The 26,276-nt window shown below is 35.1% G+C and overlaps 1 protein-coding gene across 1 annotated transcript in view; it reads right to left on the reverse strand.

Annotated features, from left to right (window-relative positions):
- Positions 1–1,740: 1,740 nt before the first annotated feature.
- LOC149800611 (solute carrier family 12 member 2-like) overlaps positions 1,741–26,276 on the reverse strand; it is a 202,134-nt gene continuing 177,598 nt past the window's right edge. Inside the window, exons 18-23 of the mRNA XM_089954605.1 lie at positions 18,893–19,159; positions 13,776–13,890; positions 11,534–11,620; positions 8,063–8,180; positions 5,595–5,662; positions 1,741–2,707 (exon numbers count right to left, since the gene is read on the reverse strand). Of these exons, the coding sequence (XP_089810731.1) occupies positions 2,572–2,707; positions 5,595–5,662; positions 8,063–8,180; positions 11,534–11,620; positions 13,776–13,890; positions 18,893–19,159 (791 nt within the window). The 3' untranslated portion in view covers positions 1,741–2,571. The remainder of the gene's footprint in view (positions 2,708–5,594; positions 5,663–8,062; positions 8,181–11,533; positions 11,621–13,775; positions 13,891–18,892; positions 19,160–26,276) is intronic.

The raw sequence follows: 26,276 nt of genomic DNA on the forward strand, positions 1-26,276 counted from the left end.
GGGTTGTACATCCATGTGTTACTATTTGTTGACTGATTTACAATTAATATTGGGTTGTTCAGCCATGTGCTACTTTGTGCTGACTGAAGTACAAATGATATTGGGTTGTTCAGCCATGTGCTACTTTGTGCTGACTGATTTACAAATGATATTGGGTTGTACAGCCATGTACTACTTTGTGTTGACTTAAGTATAAATGATATAGTGTTGTACATCCACGTGCTACTTTGTGCTGACTAAGTACAAATGATATAGGGTTGTACAGCCATGTGCTACTTTGTGTTGATTTAAGTACAAGTGATATTGGATTGTACAGCCATGTGTTACTTTGTGTTGACCGAAGTACAAATGATATAGGGTTGTACAGCCATGTGCCATTGACGAATGTCACTTTTAAAATGACGAATTAACCAGTTCAAACATACCGCTAGTTTGACTCCAGTGACTTATAATTATAGTTATGATGCTTTACTTTGTTGGTGTTAACTGAGATACATGTATTCCCACCAATGAAGGGAAACAGCTTGTGAGAATTCATTTCAAAGTGATTGACATAAAAAGCCTGTCATCAATTAATGACTTTAAATGATTTCTTCAGAACTAATGTACATAATTATTATACATCAGATAAATATCTGTGTAAAGCCAGAGAAATTACAATTTTCATGTATCAATTAAAACTTCACCCCTTTGCCCCCCACAACTGTTAACTAAAATGTGAGTCTCCTTCACACTCTTGTACCCTGACTTATGCCAAGGGCAATGTTTATTGAATCCATAGCTAGCTAGTCATTGAGTGATAGGTGGATGTTTTCTTACTGACCCTATAGCTAGCTAATTATTGAGTGATAGGTGTATCTATGTTTTCTTATTGACCCTATAGCTAGCTAGTCACTGAGTGATAGGTGCATCTGTTTTCTTATTGACCCCATAGCTAGCTAGTTATTGAGTGATCGGTGCATCTGTTTTCTTATTGACCCTATAGCTAGCTAGTCACTGAGTGATAGGTGCATCTGTTTTCTTATTGACCCTATAGCTAGCTAGTCACTGAGTGATAGGTGTATCTGTTTTCTTATTGACCCCATAGCTAGCTAGTCACTGAGTGATAGGTGTATCTGTTTTCTTATTGACCCCATAGCTAGCTAGTCACTGAGTGATAGGTGTATCTATGTTTTCTTATTAACCCTATAACTAGCTAGTTATTGAGTGACAGGTGTATCTATGTTTTCTTATTGACCCTATAGCTAGCTAGTCACTGAGTGATAGGTGCATCTGTTTTCTTATTGACCCTATAGCTAGGTAGTTATTGAGTGATAGGTGTATCTGTTTTCTTATTGACCCCATAGCTAGCTAGTCACTGAGTGATAGGTGCATCTGTTTTCTTATTGACCCTATATCTAGCTAGTTATTGAGTGATAGGTGTATCTATGTCTTCTTATTGACCCTATAGCTAGCTAGTCATTGAGTGATAGGTGTATCTGTTTTCTTATTGACCCCATAGCTAGCTAGTCACTGAGTGATAGGTGTATCTATATTTTCTTATTGACCCTATAGCTAGCTAGTCATTGAGTGATAGGTGCATCTGTTTTCTTATTGACCCTGCAGCTAGCTAGTTATTGAGTGACAGGTGTCTCAATGTTTTCTTTCAGAAGGCAAGACAATATTTACTCCTAAAATTATCATTTTGACATTTCTCAGACAACACTTCACTGTTTTATATCAAAATCTAAGACTCTTTATTTCACAACTGTATTTGTGATTTTAAAAACCTTGACTACATAGCTCCTGGTCATGTTACTTTATGTCAATTTTCATTATTTTGTAAGTTGAAAAGAAACAATACACAAGGCACAATGGCTATATTACATATCCTGCAAGGAACATTACACACACATTAAACATAATTATGAGGTCAAAGGTCAAGAATACGAAAGGATGTACAGCAGAACCTGTCTTGAAAGACCACCTATGGTGCCAAAAAGTATGGTCTCTGAAGACAGGTGGTCTCTCATAACAGGTCACAATGCTATATAATCAATAAATTTGTGCATTGAGAATATGGCCTCTCAAGACAGGTGGTTTCATATAGCAGTGGTCTTTCAAGACAGGTTTTTCTGTATATGCTTTCAAATATGAACTTCACACTTTACATAATGAATTATATACAAGCATGTCTAATTCACATAAATATTCCTGCCTAATCAATTACAATACAAATGTAGTAAACATATTTAGATTTTCTTTACCCTGTTAAGTTTCATATTAAACACAGTGAACTTAAAGTTAACCTCGTCATTAGTAATGATGAGATAATCCAAGGAATTGTCTACATAATTCATTTCCTAGTATGACCTATAATATACATCCATTCTTTTCAAATAACAAATTGCACTGACAGCAAGACAGCTACCAATTAAAACTTCAATTGAACACACAGACTGGCTAAACTCAGATTGCATTGATATGGGCCTTAGTATACCTGAATAGTCTTGAACCTCTGCCGGCTTCTTGCCATAGTTACAAGTACCTTGACCTCAAGGTTGTTGAAATGGCGAGCGACCAGGTCAGAGGCTATGAATAGAAGGTCAGCACACTGCTCTGGTTTCCTCGCAGGAGTAGGATTGGAGGCATGCCACATGTCAATGTTTCCAACCAAGCCATATACAGGCCACAAGAACAGGTGCCCTTTCGTGGAATTGGCAGTGTCCTGGCAAAAGAATCAATTATACTAAATTTACATTAGTAATACAATGGAACAGAGAAAAATCTAGCATGAATATATATATATATATATATATATATATATATATATATATATATATATATATATATATATATATATATATAAAGTGAATAAGAAGATATAACCATTAGTTTTATATTTGAGGGCATTAACAGTGACTGTATTGTCAAGCACTGAGGACATTAATAGTGACTGTATTGTCAAAAACTGATGGCAGTAGTAGTGACTGTCAAAAACTGAGGACATTATTACCAACTGTAAAAAACTGAGATTACTACTTGCAAATAAAGAGACATATGTGGGTCTGTGATCCCCCTGGCTGGCACTATATGTACACATGGGCCTGTGATTACCTCTGGCCAGCACTACATGACAGTACAAATGGGCCTGTGATCCACCTGTCTGTCACTATATACACAATTGGGCCTGTGATCCACCTGGCTGTCACTATATACACAAGTGGGCCTGTGATCCACCTGGCTTGCACTATATACACAAGTGGGCCTGTGATCCACCTGGCTTGCACTATATACACAAGTGGGCCTGTGATCCACCTGGCTGGCACTATATGCACAAGCTAATATAATATATATTAGCTAGGTAATTTTGTTTGTCATTCTTGTAGTACCTAAATTCCATGACAGCCAAATAGTTGCTTGGGATGCCTGAAAAAACTGAACCTTGGTCTAACTTGATGTACTGTTCTAACAATGTTTCCATCAAATGTTCCAGTTAGTATTAGAGAAAGATGTGTGTGTATGTGTGTGTGTCTCTCTCTCTATCTATATATATATATATATATATATATATATATATATATATATATATATATATATATATATATATATATATATATATATATATATATATATATATATAAAATCTGGCACATCACATAAATTGTAATAATTTTATTCAAAAAGCTATTGACAATTTATCTCCCATTACTGCAAAAGACCAGTTACAACAAGGGCCATTACTGGTCCATCGATTTCATCCAGAAATTCAAAGATTAATTAATTTCACATTAATATACTGTTACACAGGCTACATTCTTGCTCTTTTCTAATTCTGAAGAAAATATTTTTATTCAAAAGCAGACAAGGTTGAAAATACAGCAGAGCTCCAAAATTTGGATAAAATACAAATTTTAAGAATTTGGCTCAAAATATGCTAAATTGACACTGTGTATGTTATAAGAATAAATCTGACCGTACCAAAATTTTATTAGATTTGTTTGTAAAAGATTTATCTTCCTCAGTTTTTGTTGCAAAATTTCAGAATTTTCAAATATACCATTTTCAAAAACATGATTTAAAAAATTTTTTTTTAAGTTATTCAAAATATTGTGCTAATCTACAACAACCCTTATGAAAATAACTATTCTGGATTAAAATCCAAGTTCAATCAAGGTGCCACTGTTTCGTATTGTTTCCCTTCAGCTCCTTCTCTGGTTACTGTAATTAGTGATCACAAACCCTTACTTTCATTGGTACCGCTCCATTGGCATAGTGGTTAGAGCGTCCGCTATGGATGCAGGAGGTCGTAGGTTCGAACCACAGCCAAGTCATACCAGAGACTTACAAAAGTGGTACTAACAGCTGCCTCGCTAGGCGCTCAGCATTAAGAGGTTAGTGTTAGGACTGGTCGACTTGGTGTGAGGGCAATGTGACTGGGTGGGATATTATGCTACATGTCTGCGGCATGATGTCAATGTGCTAGATATCACTTTAAACTGCCACACTGCAGATATTGTAGCAATATGACTGGAAAGTTGTTAAAGCTATGTTAAAAATCTAAATCACACACACTTTCATTGGCAAGATATTTTAAAAAATCAGAGATTATTAAGGTTCAGTTTGATTTGCAGGAATACAACACTGACATTAGGCACATTAAGGGAAAATATAATCTAATTAAAGCTGCACAGCCCACCTCTCCACTTCCAAATATTCTATGGATGGCTAATATACCACCTGCAATAAGCCCATGGCCCACCTACAGCCCACTACTAGATATTCTATGGATGGCTAATATATCACTTGCAGCAAGCCCATGGCCCACCTACAGCCCACTACTAAAAATTGCAAACTTCTATATCAACATATCCCATCTTCATAAGAAACTATACATTCCACTACATAGTTAGTAACAATTATGGAAACTTCCTCCATTTCCAAAACCTTGAATTCAACATTCTAACAGCAATAAGCAACATTGTCATGAAAGATATTTTCTTTGTACCTGTCTAGTATAATACTGGTGCTGAAGTACTTTTCACTATACCTGTATCCACACAGAAAACATCTTTTCAACATGTTTGATCTTCCAGAATTTTTGTTAATGTAATTTGCAATGTGGAATTTTCAGTAGCAATTAATAAAAAATTTTAAAAAAATGGAATGGTTGGCATCTTTGCTTATTGCAGGAATTTAAAAATATGACAACTATGGCAGGGATTTATTTCTTAGGATTCATAGGGCCATAATTGGGCCCAAATTAGGATCCACAGAGTCATAACTGGGCCCAAATTAGGATCCACAGAGTCATAATTGGGCCCAAATTAGGATCCAAAAAGGGCCATAATTGGACTCAAATTAGGATTCATAGGGCCATAATTGGGCCCAAATTCTAATGTGAAAAGAACTCCTATTCCAAAAAGAAATATTTCAAAATCAAGCTCCATTTAAAATTTTTACCAATCTGGTAACATTTCCTGTAACTACTGCTCCAAACCCATTTCCAAGCACCATTATAAACTGCTGTCTGCCGCGAAATAAATATGCATAATTTCAAAGCAAAGACGTGATGTTGCAAAATTACAGACCTATAATGTTTTCAAATGACTTACATCACAATTAGGTTGGCCTGGCTGGAGTGTTCTTGTAGTAGCTCCCGGAGACGAATCTGTCTATTTGTCTGTTGAATAAAAAAGTCACTATACATCTTTGCATTGATATTTAAAAAGTGAATCTACAAATCTAACTTACTTGAAGAAGAAAAAACCAATTGTGATCCAGATAAAACAAATGAAAAGTAACAAAATCTATATGAAGGTCTGAAAGTATACTTCATACTTCTTGCACAGTACACAACTTCCTCGACAACTAACACCTCAATAACTTGCAAAGCCGCTTATAATGCTGGGTCAGGTGTGGATCCCATTTTTTAAACTAGAAAATACCCAGAATATTGGACCCTATTTTGTTGAATGTGATGAAAATCAAGATCAAAGTGGGTAACTGAAGCCCAGATACATTGTTCATTTTATTCTTGAAAATGGCAGACAGCATCCTGAAGTTCAAATCATCATAACATTTTCAACTTTAAATTAAAAGTAATATAGTTTGATAACTTTCTTTCCAAAAATCATTCTTAGTACACAATAAATAACAATATTCTATAAAATATTGATGAATAAACAAGTTTTGTGAAGTAAAATTCATGTTTTAGTTCTCTCTTTTAGTTCAATTTAAGTGTAATCATCAAAAATGCCTCTTGAATTCAACTGCAAAATATGTCAGGTATGAATGTATACTTCATACTTCTCACAAAGTAATACAATCTATAAAACAGGTATGAATGTATACTTTATACTTCTTCCAAAGCTACTGGCAATCCCCCCTGTCATAATTCTGACTTTGAACCTAAATCTTAAATTAGGAGTTTTTCAAATAAATATCAGTAGGTCACCAAGAGGGGGGGGGGAGAAAGTGGTTGGAGAGGCGGAAGGAGACAACTATGCAACTGTGAGTCATTCACAGGGTGTTTAAACACTACAGTCTGTTCCAAAATTTAACAGTAATGGAGTCTCAATATGTCAATGAGCATAAATTTAATACATGCAGAATAGTTAAGTTAAAATAATATTAATAATACTGTTGCATTCTTAATAATAATAATAATAATAATGATTATAAGAATAATAATAATAATAATAACAATAATATCCTCCTCCTCAAATTAAATGTGTCTTGATACATTTTTGCATATTGCTGAAATGGGCCATGCAATCAAATTGTCTTGATGCATTGTTCACCATGTTTGAAATGAGCCATACAATGTGTCTTGATACATTTTTGCACAATGCTTGAAATGGGCCATATAATCTCTGTGTGTGATACACTTTTGCATAATGCTTTATGTTATGTATATTTAATTTTCATTTTTTGTTAGTTTTTTTAAAAATTATTTAATTACATCCTATAACAATGTAACATTGTATGTTGGATTTGACCTTTCTGTTTGACCCAAATTCACTTTTTTAAAATTGTATTATGTGTAAACAGCTAATACATAGCTAAATTATTCTCTATGTATATGGTATTAAAATCAGTATTATTATTAATGGAAGTAAACATATTTATTTGGGTCTAGGTTTTGGAATTTCCTGAGTGTAATCCAGGTTATAGCTTTTATTTTGTAAATATTAGGCTCATTCAAGAAGGTTATTTTCCGTAAGGTAATAGTTTCTTTAGAAAATGCTAATTGTGACTTGAGGTCAAGTAGAGAATTATATAATCTTTTAGCTGAGAGAACTTTTTATATATATGTTGTGACCAGTAGTTTTGGGCTGGAATCTATTTTCTTCAAATTACTGAATTCAAGTGATTATTTTCTCTGGAAATACAAAAGTGCCCTGATACAATTCTTGGATTCACTGGAATTTAAAGTGAATTCAAACCTAGAATTATATTACTGTGATTTAACAAAAGACTGTTGACACATTAACACTTTATAAGCTACCAAGAACACGTCATCACTCAGTTTTTGGATTTATTCTGGACTTGTATTGCGTTTAATGCAGGACTTTAAATTATTAGGACATGTGTCTGTAATTCTTGAATTATTTTGGGATTTAATTTGCAACCGTATATTCTTTTCTCTCATTTTCACTTTGTATTTGAGGGCAATAAATTATTTGTTGAATTTTACAAAGCTTGTTGCCTTTCACTCTTTTCTATTACTTATTTTAGGAGCATAAGCTCATAACAGCTTGAAATACAATCAATGTGTCTTTATACCTTTTTGCATAATGCTTTGAAATGGGCCATACAATCTGTGTATGATACATTTTTGCATAATGCATGAAATGGGCCTTACAATCTCTGTGTGTGATACATTTTTGCAATAATGCTTTGAAATGGGCCATACAATCTGTGTGTGATACATTTTTGCATAATGCTTGAAATGGGCCATACAATCTCTGTGTGTGATACATTTTTGCATAATGCTTGAAATTTGCCATATAATCTTTGTGTGTGATACATTTTTGCATAATGTATTGGCAATTTGAGCCATTCTGCAAAGTAAACTGACCTTTTCTCTGAGGAGTGTAATTTCGTCCTCATTTGTTTTCCATGGAAACTGCTCCTTGGTCTCCCCCACTTCCTCATCCAAGACCCAACCTTTCAACAACTCCTCAAATTCTTTCTTGCTAAAAATGAAAAGAAAAAGGTCTATCTCTGGTGATTTTTCCTACAGAAGTTGACTCTGACCTATTTTGTCTTTTATTTAATGATATTTTTTGTTTTCTATTCTCCTAGAAATCTTCATTAAAATACATAGGTGGGGTGAAAAATTATTTACAGAACTTAGTTATTTGGTCATAAATATAAAAACTAAATTACTTTCATATGTTTAATGGGTGTCACTGTAAACGTGACACTAACATTGTCAAATATGAACACAAAAGTTTAATCTTGCTGTTCATGGGTGTCACTCTATAAATCTGACACTGACCATTTAATACAAATACAACTAAGGAAAATCCCATTTGTTAATGTCTATGGAAACTTTAATGATACGACATTAAAATGTGCAAACATTTTCTCAGATTGTGATGTGTAGGGGTTTTTCATGCAGCAGAAAATCCAAGTCCCTAACTCAGTTGTTTCTATGGAAACACCCATTAAAAATTATAGACATCCCATGGACTCAACATTTGGAAAACAATTCTTGTTATGTTTTCCACCAGAGGGACCCATAATTATAACTGATACAGTGTAAGTATTGATATAAGGAAAATCCTACACATGATAATATTAATGTTCAGTCATCTGAGGTTGATGCTTTCCTCCCAGACCAACCTAATTTGTGCCATGGAAGTACATATCATATTTATTCAATGATAAGCCAAACACAATTTTTACAAAATATTGACGAAGGATACCTTTGGCAACTAATACGGCCGCTCCTACTTTCTGACAGTTATATTAGGCTGGCACTCTAACATTATCATGAGACAAATTATATGTTAATGGCACCTGACTTTATCATGAGACAATTATATTAGGCTGGGACCCTAACCTTATCACGAGATAATTATATTAATGGCACCTGACTTTCTCATGAGACAAGTATATTAGACTGGCACATTGATCTTATCATGGGACAATTATATTAGGCTGACACCCTGATCTTATCATGAGACCATTATATTAGACTGTCAACCTGATCTTATTATGAGACAATCAATCTGAATATGACCAGATCTCCACTCTCCTATGTGATGATCTTAGGAAATGTGGGTTTCAGAAATCTTAAAGTGAATCAGATTGTTCAGCAAACTTTGAATATCTTCAGCCATACTGATCAGTCTCCCAAATGCAAAGATATAAGACTCCATCATCTGACGGGCTGATAAAATTAATGATTATGGTAATAACATACGTCACCAGAACATGACCCATAAGCAGTCGCTGTCAGATCATCACATAGGGCAGATGAGGTCTTATTTTAATCAGACTGATGAGACAATTATATTAGGCTTTCACCCTGATCTTATCATGAGACAATTATATTAGGCTTTCACCCTGATCTTATCATGAGACAAATATATTAGACTGGCACCCTGATCATATCATGAGAAAATAATATTAGACTGGCACCCTGATCTTATCATGAGACAAATATATTAGACGGGCACCCTGATCTTATCATGAGACAATTATATAAGGCTGGCACCCTGATCTTATCATGAGACAATTATTTTAGGCTGGCACCCTGATCTTATCATGAGATAATTATATTAGGCTGGAAGCCTGATCTTATCATGAGACAATTATATAAGGCTAGCACCCTGAGCTTATCATCAGACAATTATTTTAGGTTGGCACCCTGATTCTATCATGAGACAATAATATTAGGCTGGCACCCTGAACTTATCATGAGACAACTAGATTAGGCTGGCACCCTGAACTTATCATGTGACAATTATATTAGGCTGGCACCCTGATCTTATCATGAGACAATTATATAAGACTGGCACCCTGATCTTATCATGAGACAATTACATAAGACTGGCACCCTGATCTTATCATGAGCCAGTTATATTAAGTTGGTACCTGATCTTATCATGAGACAATTATATTAGATTGGCACCCTGATCAATTAATGAGTCTATTAGGCTGGGCACCCTGATCATATCATGAGACAATTATATTTGGCTAGCAACCTGACCTTATCATGGCACAATTACATTTGGATGGCAACCTGACCTTATCATGGGACAATTATATTAGTCTGGGACCCTGACCTTATTATGAACGAAATACTGTACAGTCAATAAGAAAAGAACTGTTCATATGTTCTCATATGCATTCTCAATCATACCTTCTGACACCTACACAAATTTACAGTTTTTCTGCCCAGTTGGAACTGAGTGCTGAAAAGTGTTGTGTTTCCATGCTGGCATGAAAAATTTAGTAAAATCGTTGAGTTGGGGAAACATGACCTTGACCAGCTGAGTAAAATGATCTGCAATGGGGAATGATAATTGTACTCTATCAAAAAATTTGTAAACAAAGTCTCTGCAAGTGCCACTTTTGCCACTTAGATTCAGACTCAAACAAGACCTTTAAATTAGGTGTCTTTGTTACAAAACAATCACTGCTCCTATGCAGTGGTGTCTACATGTGCTGATGATACCATTTCTTCATCCATTCACTGGTTTAACATCACTTTGTTGTTGCTGTTGTTGTAGGCTTTAACACCATTTTTCAGCTCAAGATACATGGTGGTCAGTATAACTGGTGGAGGAAGAACCCTAGCAAACCCCAGGAGGAACCATCGACCCACGAGAATCAACTATCAAGCTTTGCCACATACCCACATTAGCCAAGCCTGAGACTCAAACCCACACAGAGGTGAGATGGCAGTGATCCGGAATGGTGAGCACTTTAGATCACTCAGCCACTCAAGGACCCAACATCACTTTGCATAAAACGCAAAATGAAAATCTGGACCTTTGGTACTCACCTGCACACAATTCAACTGTGATTCCATGCACTGCTGAGCTTACTGTAATATTTCTTATAGATTTTTAACATTGGGAGAAGGTACATATTTTGGCATCATGACATGAACTGACCAAAAACAAGATAACAGCTGGCCTTAAATATTCTTCTTGAAAAAATTAAAAATACTTGTTCAACTGTTTCTGATGAAATAACTTTCTGGTCAGTGTCTCTTTTTTTTCTTACCACCTCAAAGGTAATAAGATTTAAAAACAAGGATTCTAAAGTCATCTAGGACCATCTTTGATCCTTTCATTAATTATAACACCTAAAAAACATGATGCTTCTGTCTTTAAACTCTCTCAAATTTTGAAACAAAGAATCTTTAAATTTGTAAACATGGACAATTTCAACAAAAAACACAGTTGGTGTCATAGATGGCCTTTAAAAGTGCATTCTTGTACTACCATGGTTAGAATCACATGTATTTTTATATGTGATCCAAAAATAAAGCAACCAAATTTTGCCTTTTCTTACCTTTTTCATAACTTACCTTTCTACTCTTGGCATTTTGCCAATATCAGTCAAAACAGTTATGTCCTGACATTCTATTCGGAATTTGTTCAGAAGTGTGGCCATCCTAAAATACATGAAGGTAAAAAATAAAAGAGATGTCCAATTTACCTTAAGAACAATACTTTGAAAAAACATTCATAACATGTAACAGATATGATTAAAAAACAAATGCCTTAAGGTACTCTAGCAAATTCCTTGAAATCGATTAAACAGCAGTGCTTCTAAAATTGGTAACAAACTCAGCCAATCAGGTTCTTTTTAATATTACAAAGATGAAATACATTTGTATATACAATACACAATTCCAAATATACAATACAAAATTCCAAACTTACAATACACTTTTAAACTTGTTAGAGTAATCTCATTTATGTTTGCTTCCATAGCAAGTTTAATTGATACATAATTAGATATATAACCTCTAGGGTGGTCAGAATGACTGAATCAAGTTGCTGAAAACATAATCATGTGACTGATTATTTGGTCAGAATGACTGAATCAAGTTGCTGAAAACATAATCATGTGACTGATTATTTGGTCAGAATGACTGAATCAAATTGCTGAAAACATAATCATGTGACTGATTATTTGGTCAGAATGACTGAATCAAGTTGCTGAAAACATAATCATGTGACTGATTATCTGGTCAGAATGACTGAATCAAGTTGCTGAAAACATAGTCATGTGACTGATTATTTGGTCAGAATGACTGAATCAAGTTGCTGAAAACATAATCATGTGACTGATTATCTGGTCAGAATGACTGAATCAAGTTGCTGAAAACATAATCATGTGACTGATTATCTGGTCAGAATGACCGAATCAAGTTGCTGAAAACATAATCATGTGACTGATTATTTGGTCATGAGCTGGACCAGATAACTTACAGAGTTTCATCAAAATCATTAGGGTGCTGGGGGGTTAAAATTCACACGCCCAACTAGAAATGATGAGTGAAAAATTTGGGGCGGGGGGCAGGGTCAAGTGAGTGCTGACTAGGTTTGAGAAAGAACTTAAATGAGTTAGTTCTATTGAGAGTATTGCTCTCTTTCTCATTAGTAAAGTCCATAATTCCAACCAGAATTTTGTTTTCCCATCTTGTTGATTTAAAGTCCATCCTTCCAACCAGAATTTTGTTTTCCCATTTTGTTCATTTAAAATCCATAATTCCAACCAGAATTTTGTTTTCCCATTTTGTTCATTTAAAGTCCATAATTCCAACCAGAAGTTTGTTTCCCATTTTGTTTATTTAAAGTCCATAATTCCAACCAGAAGTTTGTTTCCCAGTTTGTTCATTTAAAGTCCATAATTCCAACCAGAAGTTTGTTTTTCCATTTTGTTCATTTAAAGTCCATAATTCTAACCAGAATTTTGTTTCCGATTTTGTTTATTTTAAATCCCTAATTCTAACCAGAAGTTTGTTTCCCATTTTGTTCATTTAAAGTTCATAATTCCAACCAGAAGTCTGTTTTCCCATTTCATTCATTTATAGTCTATAGTTCCAACCAGAAGTATGTTTTCCCATTTTGTTCATTTAAACTCCACAATTCCAACCAGATGTTTGTTTTCCCATTTTGTTCATTTAAAGTCCATCCTTCCAATCAGAACTTGTTTTCCTTTGCTTGGATGAAACTTGTACAAGTGCTTTGCTCTTACTCTTCAATGCTAACAATGCTTACCAGAAGGAGAGTAGGATGATCTCAGTTTGTAATTACATACAACTGGTGTTAGATGGGTCACAGAAATCAACCATTTACATGATCAAATTTAAGTTCTTAACTGTAATAGTTAGTTGAGCAAGTTAGTTGAGCAAGTGTTTATCTGAGTGAGTACATGTTGTAAGTACTTGTCTGATTGGTCAAGCAGATTTCTGGTGGCTTTTTCAAACCCTGTGGTGGTAACAAGTTAAATTCTGACCGATGCATGATGACATTTTGACTGACGCGTGATGACATTCTGACTGATGCAAGATGACATTCTGACTGATGCATGATGACATTCTGACTGATGCAAGATGACATTCTGAATGATGCATGATGACATTCTGACTGACGCATGATGACATTCTGACTGATGCAAGATGACTAAAACATACAGAATATATTTTGTTCAAGATTTTCAGAACTTTGGAAATTTTCAAGTGATAAAAAAATTGGTGATTATCTCAGTCTTGAAATATTTGTTAATTACTGTTAAAACAGTGAATGAATTTGACGTACTGTCTCTGTTCCCGTAAGAGTTCTCCCCTCTTGGTTCCGGCTGTGAAGACCCTCAGACTGCAGTTTTTCCACTGGGGTTTGATACTCAAAATGTATGGCACCAACAGTGTTAAACCTAAAAAGGATATGACAAATTAAACTTCCAGAATTCCAAACAAAGATAAAATTTTGCATTTTGAAAATAGTTTGCATTTTGAAAAGGTTGAAATGCAAATGAGGAGTTCTGTTGTGAAGCACTGCACACAAGGTAATGCATGTTCACAAGGATAAATAGCAGCATGACACTCAAAATACTGCAGCATTACACACAATATACTACTTATGGACAAGGATAATTACCAGTGTGACACTCAAGATCATGCTTGTTGACAATTGTTGTTGTTGTTGTTGTGGGATTTAATGCCATTTTTCAGCACATGATAGGCTATGCATGGCGGCCAGTATTAATGGTGGAGGAAGAACCCGGGAAAACCCCAGGAAGAACCACCGACCCACGAGAAGCTACTGACATGCTTTCTCACATACCCACATTGGGCTTGTTGACAAAGATAACAGTATGACACATAAGGTACTGCATGTTGACAAGGATAACTAGCAGTGTGACACAAGGTACTGCTGGTTGACAGGGATAACTAGCAGCATGACACAAGGTACTGCTTGTTGACAAGGATAACTAGCAGCATGACATACAAGGTACTGCATGTTGACAAAGATAACTAGCAGTGTGACACAAATGGTACTACTTGTTGACAAGGATAACAGACAGCATGAGTTAAAGTACTGCATGCTGACAAGGATAACTAACAGCATGACACTCAAGGTACTACAAGCTGACATGGATAACTAGCAGCATGACACTCAAGGTACTACATGCTGATAAGGATAACTAACAGCATGACAGTCAAGATATTGCATGCTGACAAGGATAATTAGCAGTGTGACATACAAGGTACTGCATGCTGACAAGGATAACTAGCTGCATGACACTCAAGGTATTGCATGTTGACAAGGATAACTAGCAGCATGACACTCAAAGGTACTGCATGTTGACGAGGATAAAAAGCAGCATGCCATTCAAGATACTGCTGTTGACAAGGATAACTAGAAGCATGAAACTCAAAGTACTGCATGTTGACAAGGAAAACAAACATCATGACATTCAAGGTACTGCTGTTGACAATGATAACTAGCAGCATGACACTCAAGGTAATGCATGTTGACAAGGGTAACTAGCAGCATTGCACACAAGTTACTGCTCACTGACAAAGATACCTTGCAGCGTTATATGCAAGTTACTTCTTGTTGACAGGATGACATGCAGCATTACACACAAGGTACTGCTCATTGACAAGGATAACTTGTGGAGCATTACACAAACGTAACTGCCTCCTGTCCAGGACAATTTATGCAGCATTACACAAAAGGTTCTGCTTGTTGATAAAGATAATCTGTGTGGCAAAGCTAAAGGGAGAGGAGAGTTTTGTACACAATTTCAACTACTGTCATATAAATTCAAAATCAACATTTTAAAAAATTCAAGTTTTTATTTAGACAAAAAACATTTTATTTTTAAGGCTACAATTCAAGAAACTTTCGAGCATGATGAGGTTGAGAAATTTACAACAGTTACAAATGTCTTTGCCAGGTTTTTAGTTAATTTTGAGATGTCAACTCCATACTGATCAGTGGTCTGATGATGGTTTCAGTTTTATATTACTTGTTAGATTAGCTGAAAGTATTTCCCTGTGTATGAATCTTTTTTTAAATTCAATACCGTTTCATAAACTGTTTGTTAAGGGAAGAAGAAAAAGTACTGCTTGATTCATGATTGTCTCATCTCTTCTACTTTCTGTTCCACCATAGCCGAGCATTATTAGCCATATTCATTTGAACAGGAAAATATTCATTAACTGGGAAGACCCCCCCCTTCAACAATTTAAGAGATTTATAATATATTCTTTTAAATAAAAATAAGTAATTTCCAAATAAGCTAAATCCAATTATTGGGTTTTTTTTAGTTTTCAAATCCAATTAATGTTCGTTGGAATAACCAAATGCAACTAGTGCGTTTCTGAATAACCAAAGCTGAAAATTACACTATGTACATACTTTAGTCTATTGTGTGAAACCTTGTTAGATTATACTTGGCAAGCTAACTGGTGCTATATGTGTTATGTTTCTATGGTCATAAATTAAGCAATAAAAAGAAGCAAAACCAACAAGTTTTGTAAAACTTAATAACTTAATTATCAAAGTTATAAAATAAAAATTTATGAGGAACTTACAGTATTATGAACTCAATCCAAAACAATCCTAAAAAGTTTGATTCTTGTCCAAAATAATTGAATATTCTAAATAAATTTCAAATCCTACAATTGCAATGGTCTGTTAGCAGTCCTGATGTTTCAAAATGGCATTGTTCAGTACTCCTCTGAATAAGACACTATAGTCCCATAATAATATTTAAGTCCAATGAGCACTTCCTAATTCCAATGAATAATCCACACAAATGTTTCCAGTCATGAATAAAAATTACTCATAATGTAGATACAATCATATATCAAGAGTTACCAAAAAAATATAGATATACATAACATATAAGACCATTCTATCACTCATGCTAGCAACAGCTGGAAGTCCTTTGATTGGTTTCATGTAAAGAGACAAGGCAGTTGAATGAAAGGTTAATGGAACAAGCAGTATTATCACAATTTACCAAAGGACAAAACTGTCGTGAGAAAATAAGACACTTAGTGAAATTCGATAAAGCAGAAAATAACTAACATTCAAAAAGATGAATTTAATCAACCTAGCAGAATTTATCGATAATCATATTGATATGCATTAATCAGACATCATTAATTTAAACATGTTAGATGCCCAGTATTTATAAGTATACTGATATGCATTAATTAGGTGTCATAAATTTATTCATGTTAGATCTCCAGTATTTATAAATATAATGATATGCATTAATTAGGTATCACTAATTTATATATGCTAGATACCCAATATCAATAACTATACTGATATGCATTTATCAGGTATCATTAAGTTAAACATGTTAGATACCCAGTATTTATAAGTATACTGATATGAATTAATCAGGTATCATTAATCTATACGTTAGATGCCCAGTATTTATAAGTATAATGATATGAATTAATCAGGTATCATTAATTTATTTATGTTAGATCTCCAGTATTTATAAATATACTGATATGCATTAATCAGGTATCATTAATTTATACATGTTAGATGCCCAGAATTTATAAGTATACTGATATGAATTAATCAGGTATCATTAACTTATTCATGCTAGATCATCAGTATTTATAAGTATACTGATATGCATTAATTAGGTATCACTAATTTATTCATGTTAGATCTGAGTATCAATAACTTTCTGATATGCACTAATCAGGTTTCATTAATTTACACATTTGATGCCCAGTCTCAATAGCTATAGTGATCTGCACTCATCTGGTATAATCAATTCATACATGTTAGATCTCCAGTATCAATAAGTATACTGATATGTATTAATAAGGCAAAATTATTTCATACATGTTAGATCACCAGTATCTGCCAATATCAATAAGTATACTGATATCCATTAATCAGGTATCATTAATTTATACATGTTAGATCTTCAGTATCACATGTTAGATCTCCAGTGTCAACAGCTATATTGATATGAACTAATTAGGTGTCATTAATTTATACATGCTATATCTCCCATATTTACTGGTTGTCTCCATCTCCAGTACTCCTGTACATGAAACAAGATCTCCAGCATTTTACAGACTGCTGTAAAAGATATTTAATCTAAAGGTTTCTTACATATCATTCACTTTCTGTACACCTGTAGAATAACAAAAGGCCAAAGTGAACATGACAACACTCAACTGACTTATATAACTAACAGATGACCATAGGCTAAAGAACTGGGAACTACTTCTACCTGCATTAAGTTTCATTCCAACTGGATTGACCTAAAATAAGAAACATCCAAACTTGTCATCTGCGTTAATAAATTGTTCTTTTCATTATATCAGAATATTGCATTGTTTGCATTTCTTTTTACCTCCAAGTTTTCATACACCATCATTCTATAAATTTTCTGTTATTATTTTTTGTGACTGCCTAAGTTGTTAGATCATCTGCCTCGGAATGCAAGAGGACATTAGTTCCAACCCTGGCCAAAACATACCACAGACTTATAAAAATGGTATTACAGCTGTCTTGCTTGACACTCATCAATATGAGGTTAGTATCAGAACTGGTTGGCCTGGCGTCAGGATAATGTGACTGGGTGGGACATAATCCTACATGTCTGGAGCATTATGCTCCAGTGGCTAGACATCACTATAAACTGCCACAATGCAGACATCATAGCAATATAACTCATACTGTTAAAACTACACTTAAAACCCAAGTTACACATTATTTTTTGTACTTTAATTTCTGAAATGAAAAGTTATTTATTCAAATTTACAGAATTTTCCTAAGCATGAATGAATTCAAATTCAGCATAGTTTCCTAAGTAAGAATGATTGGAAAATCCTTAATTTTTCTTACCCATAATCCTAAGCATTTTGATAACCCATAATCCTAATTAATTTGTTTACCCATAATCTTAAGTAATTTGTTTATCCATAATCACAAGCATCTTTATCCCATAATCCCATTTTATTTTTAGCCCTAACTATATGTACACCTGAAAAAACATATAATTAGTAGAAAGTGTAAAATTTATTTATTCAATACAGAACTTGTTCTGACCTTGGTTACAAAAGATGACTTCAGGTGATTTTTTTAAAATTCTCAAACATTTTGATCAAATCTCTAACATTTTAATATTTTATCTCCAGCTATTTATTTTCGAGTTTATAACACAGATGTCCAACCATTTTTGGGTGAGGGACCACACTGCAATTTTTGTTTGGTCACTCACAAGACTGGTCAGCAAATTTTGGCCAGATTAGGCATTAGACAACACAAGATAAAGCAGAAGCAGTGAAAGGTTGGCAGGCCAGATAGAAACCTTTGGTGGACTGAATTCTGGACTTGGGTGATATGACAACCCTGCATGCATTTTTTAAAACACTGCTTACCTCCATCATCAAACATCCACCATACATGAATAGTCCCTTTCTTCTGCTTCTTGGAGAAGTTGATGGGGCTGACAAGGTTCATATCTGTTAAAGCGATGTCTTCATTAATCTGGTTACTGCTGGCCTTGACTGTGGTGTCACTGCTGTTCCAAGTTTTCTTCGGACTGGAATCAGATCTGGAATTCTCTTGCTTTGGAGGTGTTTCTACTTCTGGTGTGCTGTCTCGTCTGCTTGGTGTCACAGCTGGACTATCCTCATCCTTGTATGCTAGGGAAGAAAAAAGAAAATACATACAGTCTGTGCCCTGCATCTGCACCTCTATGGAACAATGTATAATAACTGGATTAAAAGACTCTTTCCCGTGTGTGTGTGTGTGTGTGTGTAGCACAATGCCCACAAGCATCATATATCGGTAACTGCATCATCAATTGAACACAACCCCCACACATCAGTAAGTACATAATTTGCCTGTTCAACAAAAACAGTACCAAACACGGTCATCCAATCCACATCAGAATAGCTGCAATTGAATTTAGGTCACAATGAGAAGTGATGGATGGACACAAGGCTGGATACAAAGACAGACACACAGAAAGACAGGACCAATCATTGTTACCTAAGTGCAGATATAAATGGTATTTACAATATTTATTGTATACATCACCCCTAATACACATGGCCATTTCTCTAGTAAATTAATTTTTCAATGAGTTATCTACCCTGGGGTTCCCTACCTTTAGGTCCCCATGAATACAACACCCCTAATACACATGGCCATTTGTCAAGTAATTATTTCTCAAGGGCTGATCTACCCTGAGGTTCTGTGAATACATCAACCATGATATACATGCCATTTGTCTAGCAATGAATATCATGTGTAATGATCTACCCTGAGATCCCTATAAATAAATGTACGTGGTTAAATAAATGAAATATGAATACCATCAGATTCAGTTTAGCTTCAGCCCTAACACCACAGGACAGATGCTTCAAGATCATACCAGCATCAACTTCCATTACAAATACGGCTGCAGATGAAAGCAACAGAAGCAACTTTCAAAGCAAATATGGCTGTGGATAGAAGCACACAAACAAAATTTGTGTTAAAATTGTTTCAAGGATGAATTGAAATCAGATACATAAATCAATGTCTGCATCAGACTGGACAAGAAGTGATCATTAACTGATGTGAAGTCAATATTTTCAATAGTAATTTGTCATCATATTGTTAATAATAGTCAAACACATTTATAATCAACCCCTCTGAAGCCCCAAAACTACCTTGTGTGGATCAACAATTCATTATACACATAGAGTCTATACTTGCTTTTAAGTCGTACCCAACTCCAGATTGCACTGACAAGATCTACCACTGCATGAGACATTGGCAGATCTGGTTCTCATTGGTTTGTTAGGACTAATCAGTAGAATAAACAACACAGACCTGAATGTCCTGGCACATTATGTTAGGACTAATCAGTAGAATAAACAACATAGACCTGAATGTCCTGGCACATTATGTTAGGACTAATCAGTAGAAGAAACAACATAGACCTGAATGTCCTGGCACATTATGTTAGGACTAATCAGTAGAAGAAACAACATAGACCTGAATGTCCTGGCACATTATGTTAGGACTAATCAGTAGAATAAACAACATAGACCTGAATGTCCTGGCACATTATGTTAGGACTAATCAGTAGAATAAACAACATAGACCTGAATGTCCTGGCACATTATGTTAGGACTAATCAGTAGAATAAACAACATAGACCTAAATGTCCTGGCACATTATGTTAGGACTAATCAGTAGAATAAACAACACAGACCTGAATGTCCTGGCACATTATATTAGGACTAATCAGTAGAATAAACAACATAGACCCGAATGTCATGGCACATTATGTTAGGACTAATCAGTAGAATAAACAACATAGACCTGAATGTCCTGGCACATTATGTTAGGACTAATCAGTAGAATAAACAACATAGACCCGAATGTCATGGCACATTATGTTAGGACTAATCAGTAGAATAAACAACATAGACCTGAATGTCCTGGCACATTATGTTAGGACTAATCAGTAGAAGAAACAACATAGACCCGAATGTCATGGCATATTATGTTAGGACTAATCAGTAGAATAAACAACATAGACCTGAATGTCCTGGCACATTATGTTAGGACTAATCAGTAGAATAAACAACATAGACCCGAATGTCATGGCACATTATGTTAGGACTAATCAGTAGAATAAACAACATAGACCTGAATGTCCTGGCACATTATGTTAGGACTAATCAGTAGAAGAAACAACATAGACCTGAATGTCATGGCACATTATGTTAGGACTAATCAGTAGAATAAACAACATAGACCTGAATGTCCTGGCACATTATGTTAGGACTAATCAGTAGAAGAAACAACATAGACCCGAATGTCATGGCACATTATGTTAGGACTAATCAGTAGAATAAACAACATAGGCCTGAATGTCATGGCACATTATGTTAGGACTAATCAGTAGAATAAACAACATAGACCTAAATGTCCTGGCACATTATGTTAGGACTAATCAGTAGAAGAAACAACATAGACCTGAATGTCATGGCACATTATGTTAGGACTAATCAGTAGAATAAACAACATAGACCTGAATGTCCTGGCACATTATGTTAGGACTAATCAGTAGAAGAAACAACATAGACCCAAATGTCATGGCACATCATGTTAGGACTAATCAGTAGAATAAACAACATAGACCTGAATGTCCTGGCACATTATGTTAGGACTAATCAGTAGAATAAACAACATAGACCTGAATGTCATGGCACATTATTTTAGGACTAATCAGTAGAATAAACAACATAGACCTAAATGTCATGGCACATTATTTTAGGACTAATCAGTAGAATAAACAACATAGACCTGAATGTCATGGCACATTATTTTAGGACTAATCAGTAGAATAAACAACATAGACCTGAATGTCCTGGCAGATTATGTTAGGACTAATCAGTAGAATGAACAACATAGACCCGAATGTCACGGCACATTATGCAACAGCATATTAGGTCTATGCTGCTTGCAGTTGGCCCAACATATGGCATGTATTACAATGCCATATTTCTTCCATGACAGCACATGTGGTGGTGGGGGGCAGCCAAAATAATCTATCAAAGACAAGGGGTTGGGATTATTATCAAACAAATATATTCTTAGCAAATAGATGGAGTGGGGCTGGTTTATCATCAGATGTATAGCGGGAGGGGCATATCATGCTTATCAGATAATATAGCGGGAGGGGCATATCATGCTTATCAGATAATACAGTGGGAGGGGCATATCATGCTTATCATCAGATAGAAAAGTGGGAGGGGTATATCATACTTATCATCGGATAGTAGAGCAAGAGCGGCACATCATGCTATTATCAGATAATACAGAGGGAGGGGCATATCATGCTTATCATTGGATAGTACAGTGAGAGGGACATATCATGCTTATCATTGGATAGTACAGTGAGAGGGACATATCATGCTTATCGGATAATACAGTGGGAGGGGCATATCATGCTTATCATCCGATAATTGTATAATACATTATGAGGGGCATATCATCCTTATCATCGGGTAGTACAGTGGGATGGGCATATCAAGCTTATCATCAGATTGAACTGTGAGAGGGGCATATCATGTTTATCATTGAATACTACAGTGGGAGGGGCATATCATGCTTATCTTATCATGCTTGTCATCAGATAGTACAGTGGGAGGGGCATATCATGCTAGTAGGAGGGGCATATCATGCTTATCATCAGATAATACTGTGGGAGGGACATATGATGATCATTGGATAGCACAGTGGGAGGGGTATATCATGCTTATAATTGGATAATACAGTGGTGTGTGTGTGTGTGTGTGTGCGAGAGAGAGATTTGGATTTTTAATTTAGCTTAAACAATTTCTCAGTCATATCGCTATGATGTCTGCAGTGTTGCAGTTGATAGTGATGCCTAGCACTGGAGCATCATGCCACAGACATGTAGTATGATGTTCCACCCAGTCACATTATCCTAACACCAGGCCGACCAGTCCTAACACTAACTTCTTAATGATGAGTGCCAAGTGAGGCAGCTGTTAGTACCATTTTGTAAGTCTCTGGTATGACTCGGTCAGTGGTCAAACCTATAACCTCCCGCATCCAAGGCAGACGGATAATACAGCGGGAAAGGCATATCATGCTTATCATCTGATAGTCCAGTGGGAGGGGCATATCATGCTTATTGGATAGTACAGTGGGAGGGGCATATCATCCTTATCATTGGATAGCTCAGTGGGAGGGGCATATCATGCTTATCAGATAGTACAGTGGGAGGGGCATAGCATACTTATCATTGGATAGCACAGTGGGAAGGGCATATCATGCTTATCGGATAGTACAGTGGGAGGGGCATATCATACTTATCACTGGATAGCACAGTGGGAAGGGCATATCATGCTCATCGGATAGTACAGTGGGAGGGGCATATCATGCTTATCATCAAATAATACAGTGTATGTGTGTGTGATTTAGATTTTTAACGTAGCTTTAACAATTTTTTAGTCATATCGCTACGATGTCTGCAGTGTGGCATTTTATAGTGATGTCTAGCACTGGGGCATCATACCGCAGACTTGTAGCATGATGTCCTACCCAGTCACATTATTCTGACACTAGGCCAAGCAGTCCTAACACTAACTGTTAATGCTGAGCGCCTAGTAAGGCAGCTGTAAGTACCATTTTTATAAGTCTTTGGTATGACTCGGTCAGGGTTCGAACCAGTGACCTCTCGCATCCGAGGTAAATGCTCTGACCACTAGACCACCAGAATAGCATAATAATACAGTGGGAGGGGCATACGATGCTTATCATCAGATAGAACAGTGGGAGAAGTATAATATGCTTAATTAACTTTGTACATTTGTTTAATCTGTGTTCAAATGATGTAGTTTTATTGTAAGCAAATGGTTTAGAAATTTCCTGCATCTACCAATTAGAATCAGCTACTGTTTGAACTAATGCAAGCTGACAACCTTACAATGGTACAAGCAATCTGACAATCTTACAATGCTACAAGCAAGCTGACAATCTTACAATGCTAAAACCAAGCCAACCATCTTACAATGCCCAAAAGCAGGATGTTTTTTACTACTTATGTTTAACATATCTCACCAAATGTTAAGTCAGTTTCTATTTTGTGCCTATGGATATGCATTCATCAGTTACAAACATGCCCCTCATATACATTTTAATTTTTAAGTGAAATAATGTACAACATTAACTCACAAATTAATAAATTTGTTCATTTCTATTTTTAAATATTGTATATAGATACAGAGTATAGCATGCCCCTTAGGGACTCCTGGGCGATTAGCTATTATTTGGGTAAATTAATAATTCCTTCAGAAAATAATTTATTATTATTATTATTATTAAAGATTACTGTAGAGTATGTCTTGTAGAGGCTTACCCAAAAATGACATGACACACTATGCCAGTTAAACATTCTGCACAAAGATGATGAACTGTCTGTCAAACAAATGCAGTGCCAAAACTTTGACTGGTATTGAGATAATGTAATGTGCTGTGACTACAGTGCACACGCACTATTCAAACTGACAGGGCTACATAAAGCTAGGGATTCACATTTTAATGTAATATGGCTACATGTGGGAATAATGACTGGAAGAAACATTGCTTAACAGTTTCTTTCACACATGAAATGTATGTAAATCTCTAATAGCACATTTATGACCCTCAAATATAAATCAAAACTGAGAGCACAATGTACCACACGTAATGTCATTTACTCACCTGTATTAAGTGTAATTATATGTAGGTGAGACAAAATGAGGATTCAATGTTTGAATAGAAGAACACTTGAGGTACATCTGTAATCATAAAAGTAGCGATATGACTGAAAAATTGTTAAAGCTACGTTAAAAATCCAAAATCACACTCACACACACACACAATGTAATCATAAAGATTCTCCAGTATCTAAGCATTTTAATCTATCTGATCAGATTCCCCAGTATCTAAGCATTTTAATCTATCTGACCAGAACATAGAGTGTGTTAAATATCAGATAGGTAGGGATTAAAATCTTGGTTTAAATGGGAGTCCAGGCAGTTTTAACTTAATTTATATAAATGTTTTTTTTAATTTTTTTATCATTATGTATGACTTCTGACAGTAATCATACCAGTAAAATGTGTTTACTGCATTATGTTTAGTGTCACTAATGTGGACAAGTCGCTAAACTATGAATCTGAAAAAAACATTTTTATATAATGTTTCTAGGTTAATAAGCCAAAATCTAAACAACTGAATATCACACGAAATTCAGTGATGGATGGAAATGTGAATTTCATTGGTTGGAAAGGATATGATCATGCATTCTGCTCTCCCACAAAGCTGATTTTAAACTTAGCCGTAGTGGCTAGAATGACATTATGCATCATGCAGAAACCTGATTTCATGAAAGCATATTAAATGTAACAATACGACACTGAAATCTCTTCTCCAGAATCTGCATCACGTGAGGATAAATGAGCCATTCCTTCCATGTACTTGTGGAAATTAATGATAATCTAAGCACACTGCTAACTAAAATGACTGCTCCCTTTAGTTCAAACAATCAGCCTGAATTAGTCTAAAGTACACTATCTTTAGCACCTATTAGAACAGGGAAAATTAATTTTGCTCAGTTAGACAATATCAGCTTCTGAAAGTGCAATAAATGAATTACCAGATATATAAAATATAAAATAAGCTATTGGCTCTTTTATTTTTACAATTTACCTCTGAAATCCAGGAAGCGAAAATGACTAAGTGAGCTTGCAGTTTTTTTTGCAAGGTTCATATTTGAAGCAAGGCCAAGCTGTATACTCTATAACCCATATTACACCTATCAATCATACACCAAAATAAATGGAATTAAAGGTTCTTTGAACAATATCTAGTGAGGAAACCTAGGGAAATTCATTTTCTTTAAAATTCTAACCCTATACAAAATACAAAACTGTAGAGCGGCACCATAATTTCTTTATAATGGAAGGAAACAGCCATTACCCCTTCAGTGAGATCATCTAAATGCTATATAACTAAAGGTACCAATGGGTACCTGGGTACTTGCCCACTGATAATAACCCGGGTAATAAAATGAACTGGGTATCCGTTATAAAAAAAGTTTTCCAAGTTCAGATCGAGACAAAATAATGATTACAGTTTGTGTTGTGTGCGCATTTATTCATAATCACAGGGGCTCATATGGTTACTTACAATTTACTTGTCATACATGTACTATATAATAATACAAGGGAGGACAGCTCTCTCCTT

The sequence above is a fragment of the Sinohyriopsis cumingii genome, chromosome 4 (assembly GCF_028554795.1).
Source record: "Sinohyriopsis cumingii isolate HCF-2022 chromosome 4, ASM2855479v2, whole genome shotgun sequence".
NCBI lineage: Eukaryota > Metazoa > Mollusca > Bivalvia > Unionida > Unionidae > Sinohyriopsis > Sinohyriopsis cumingii.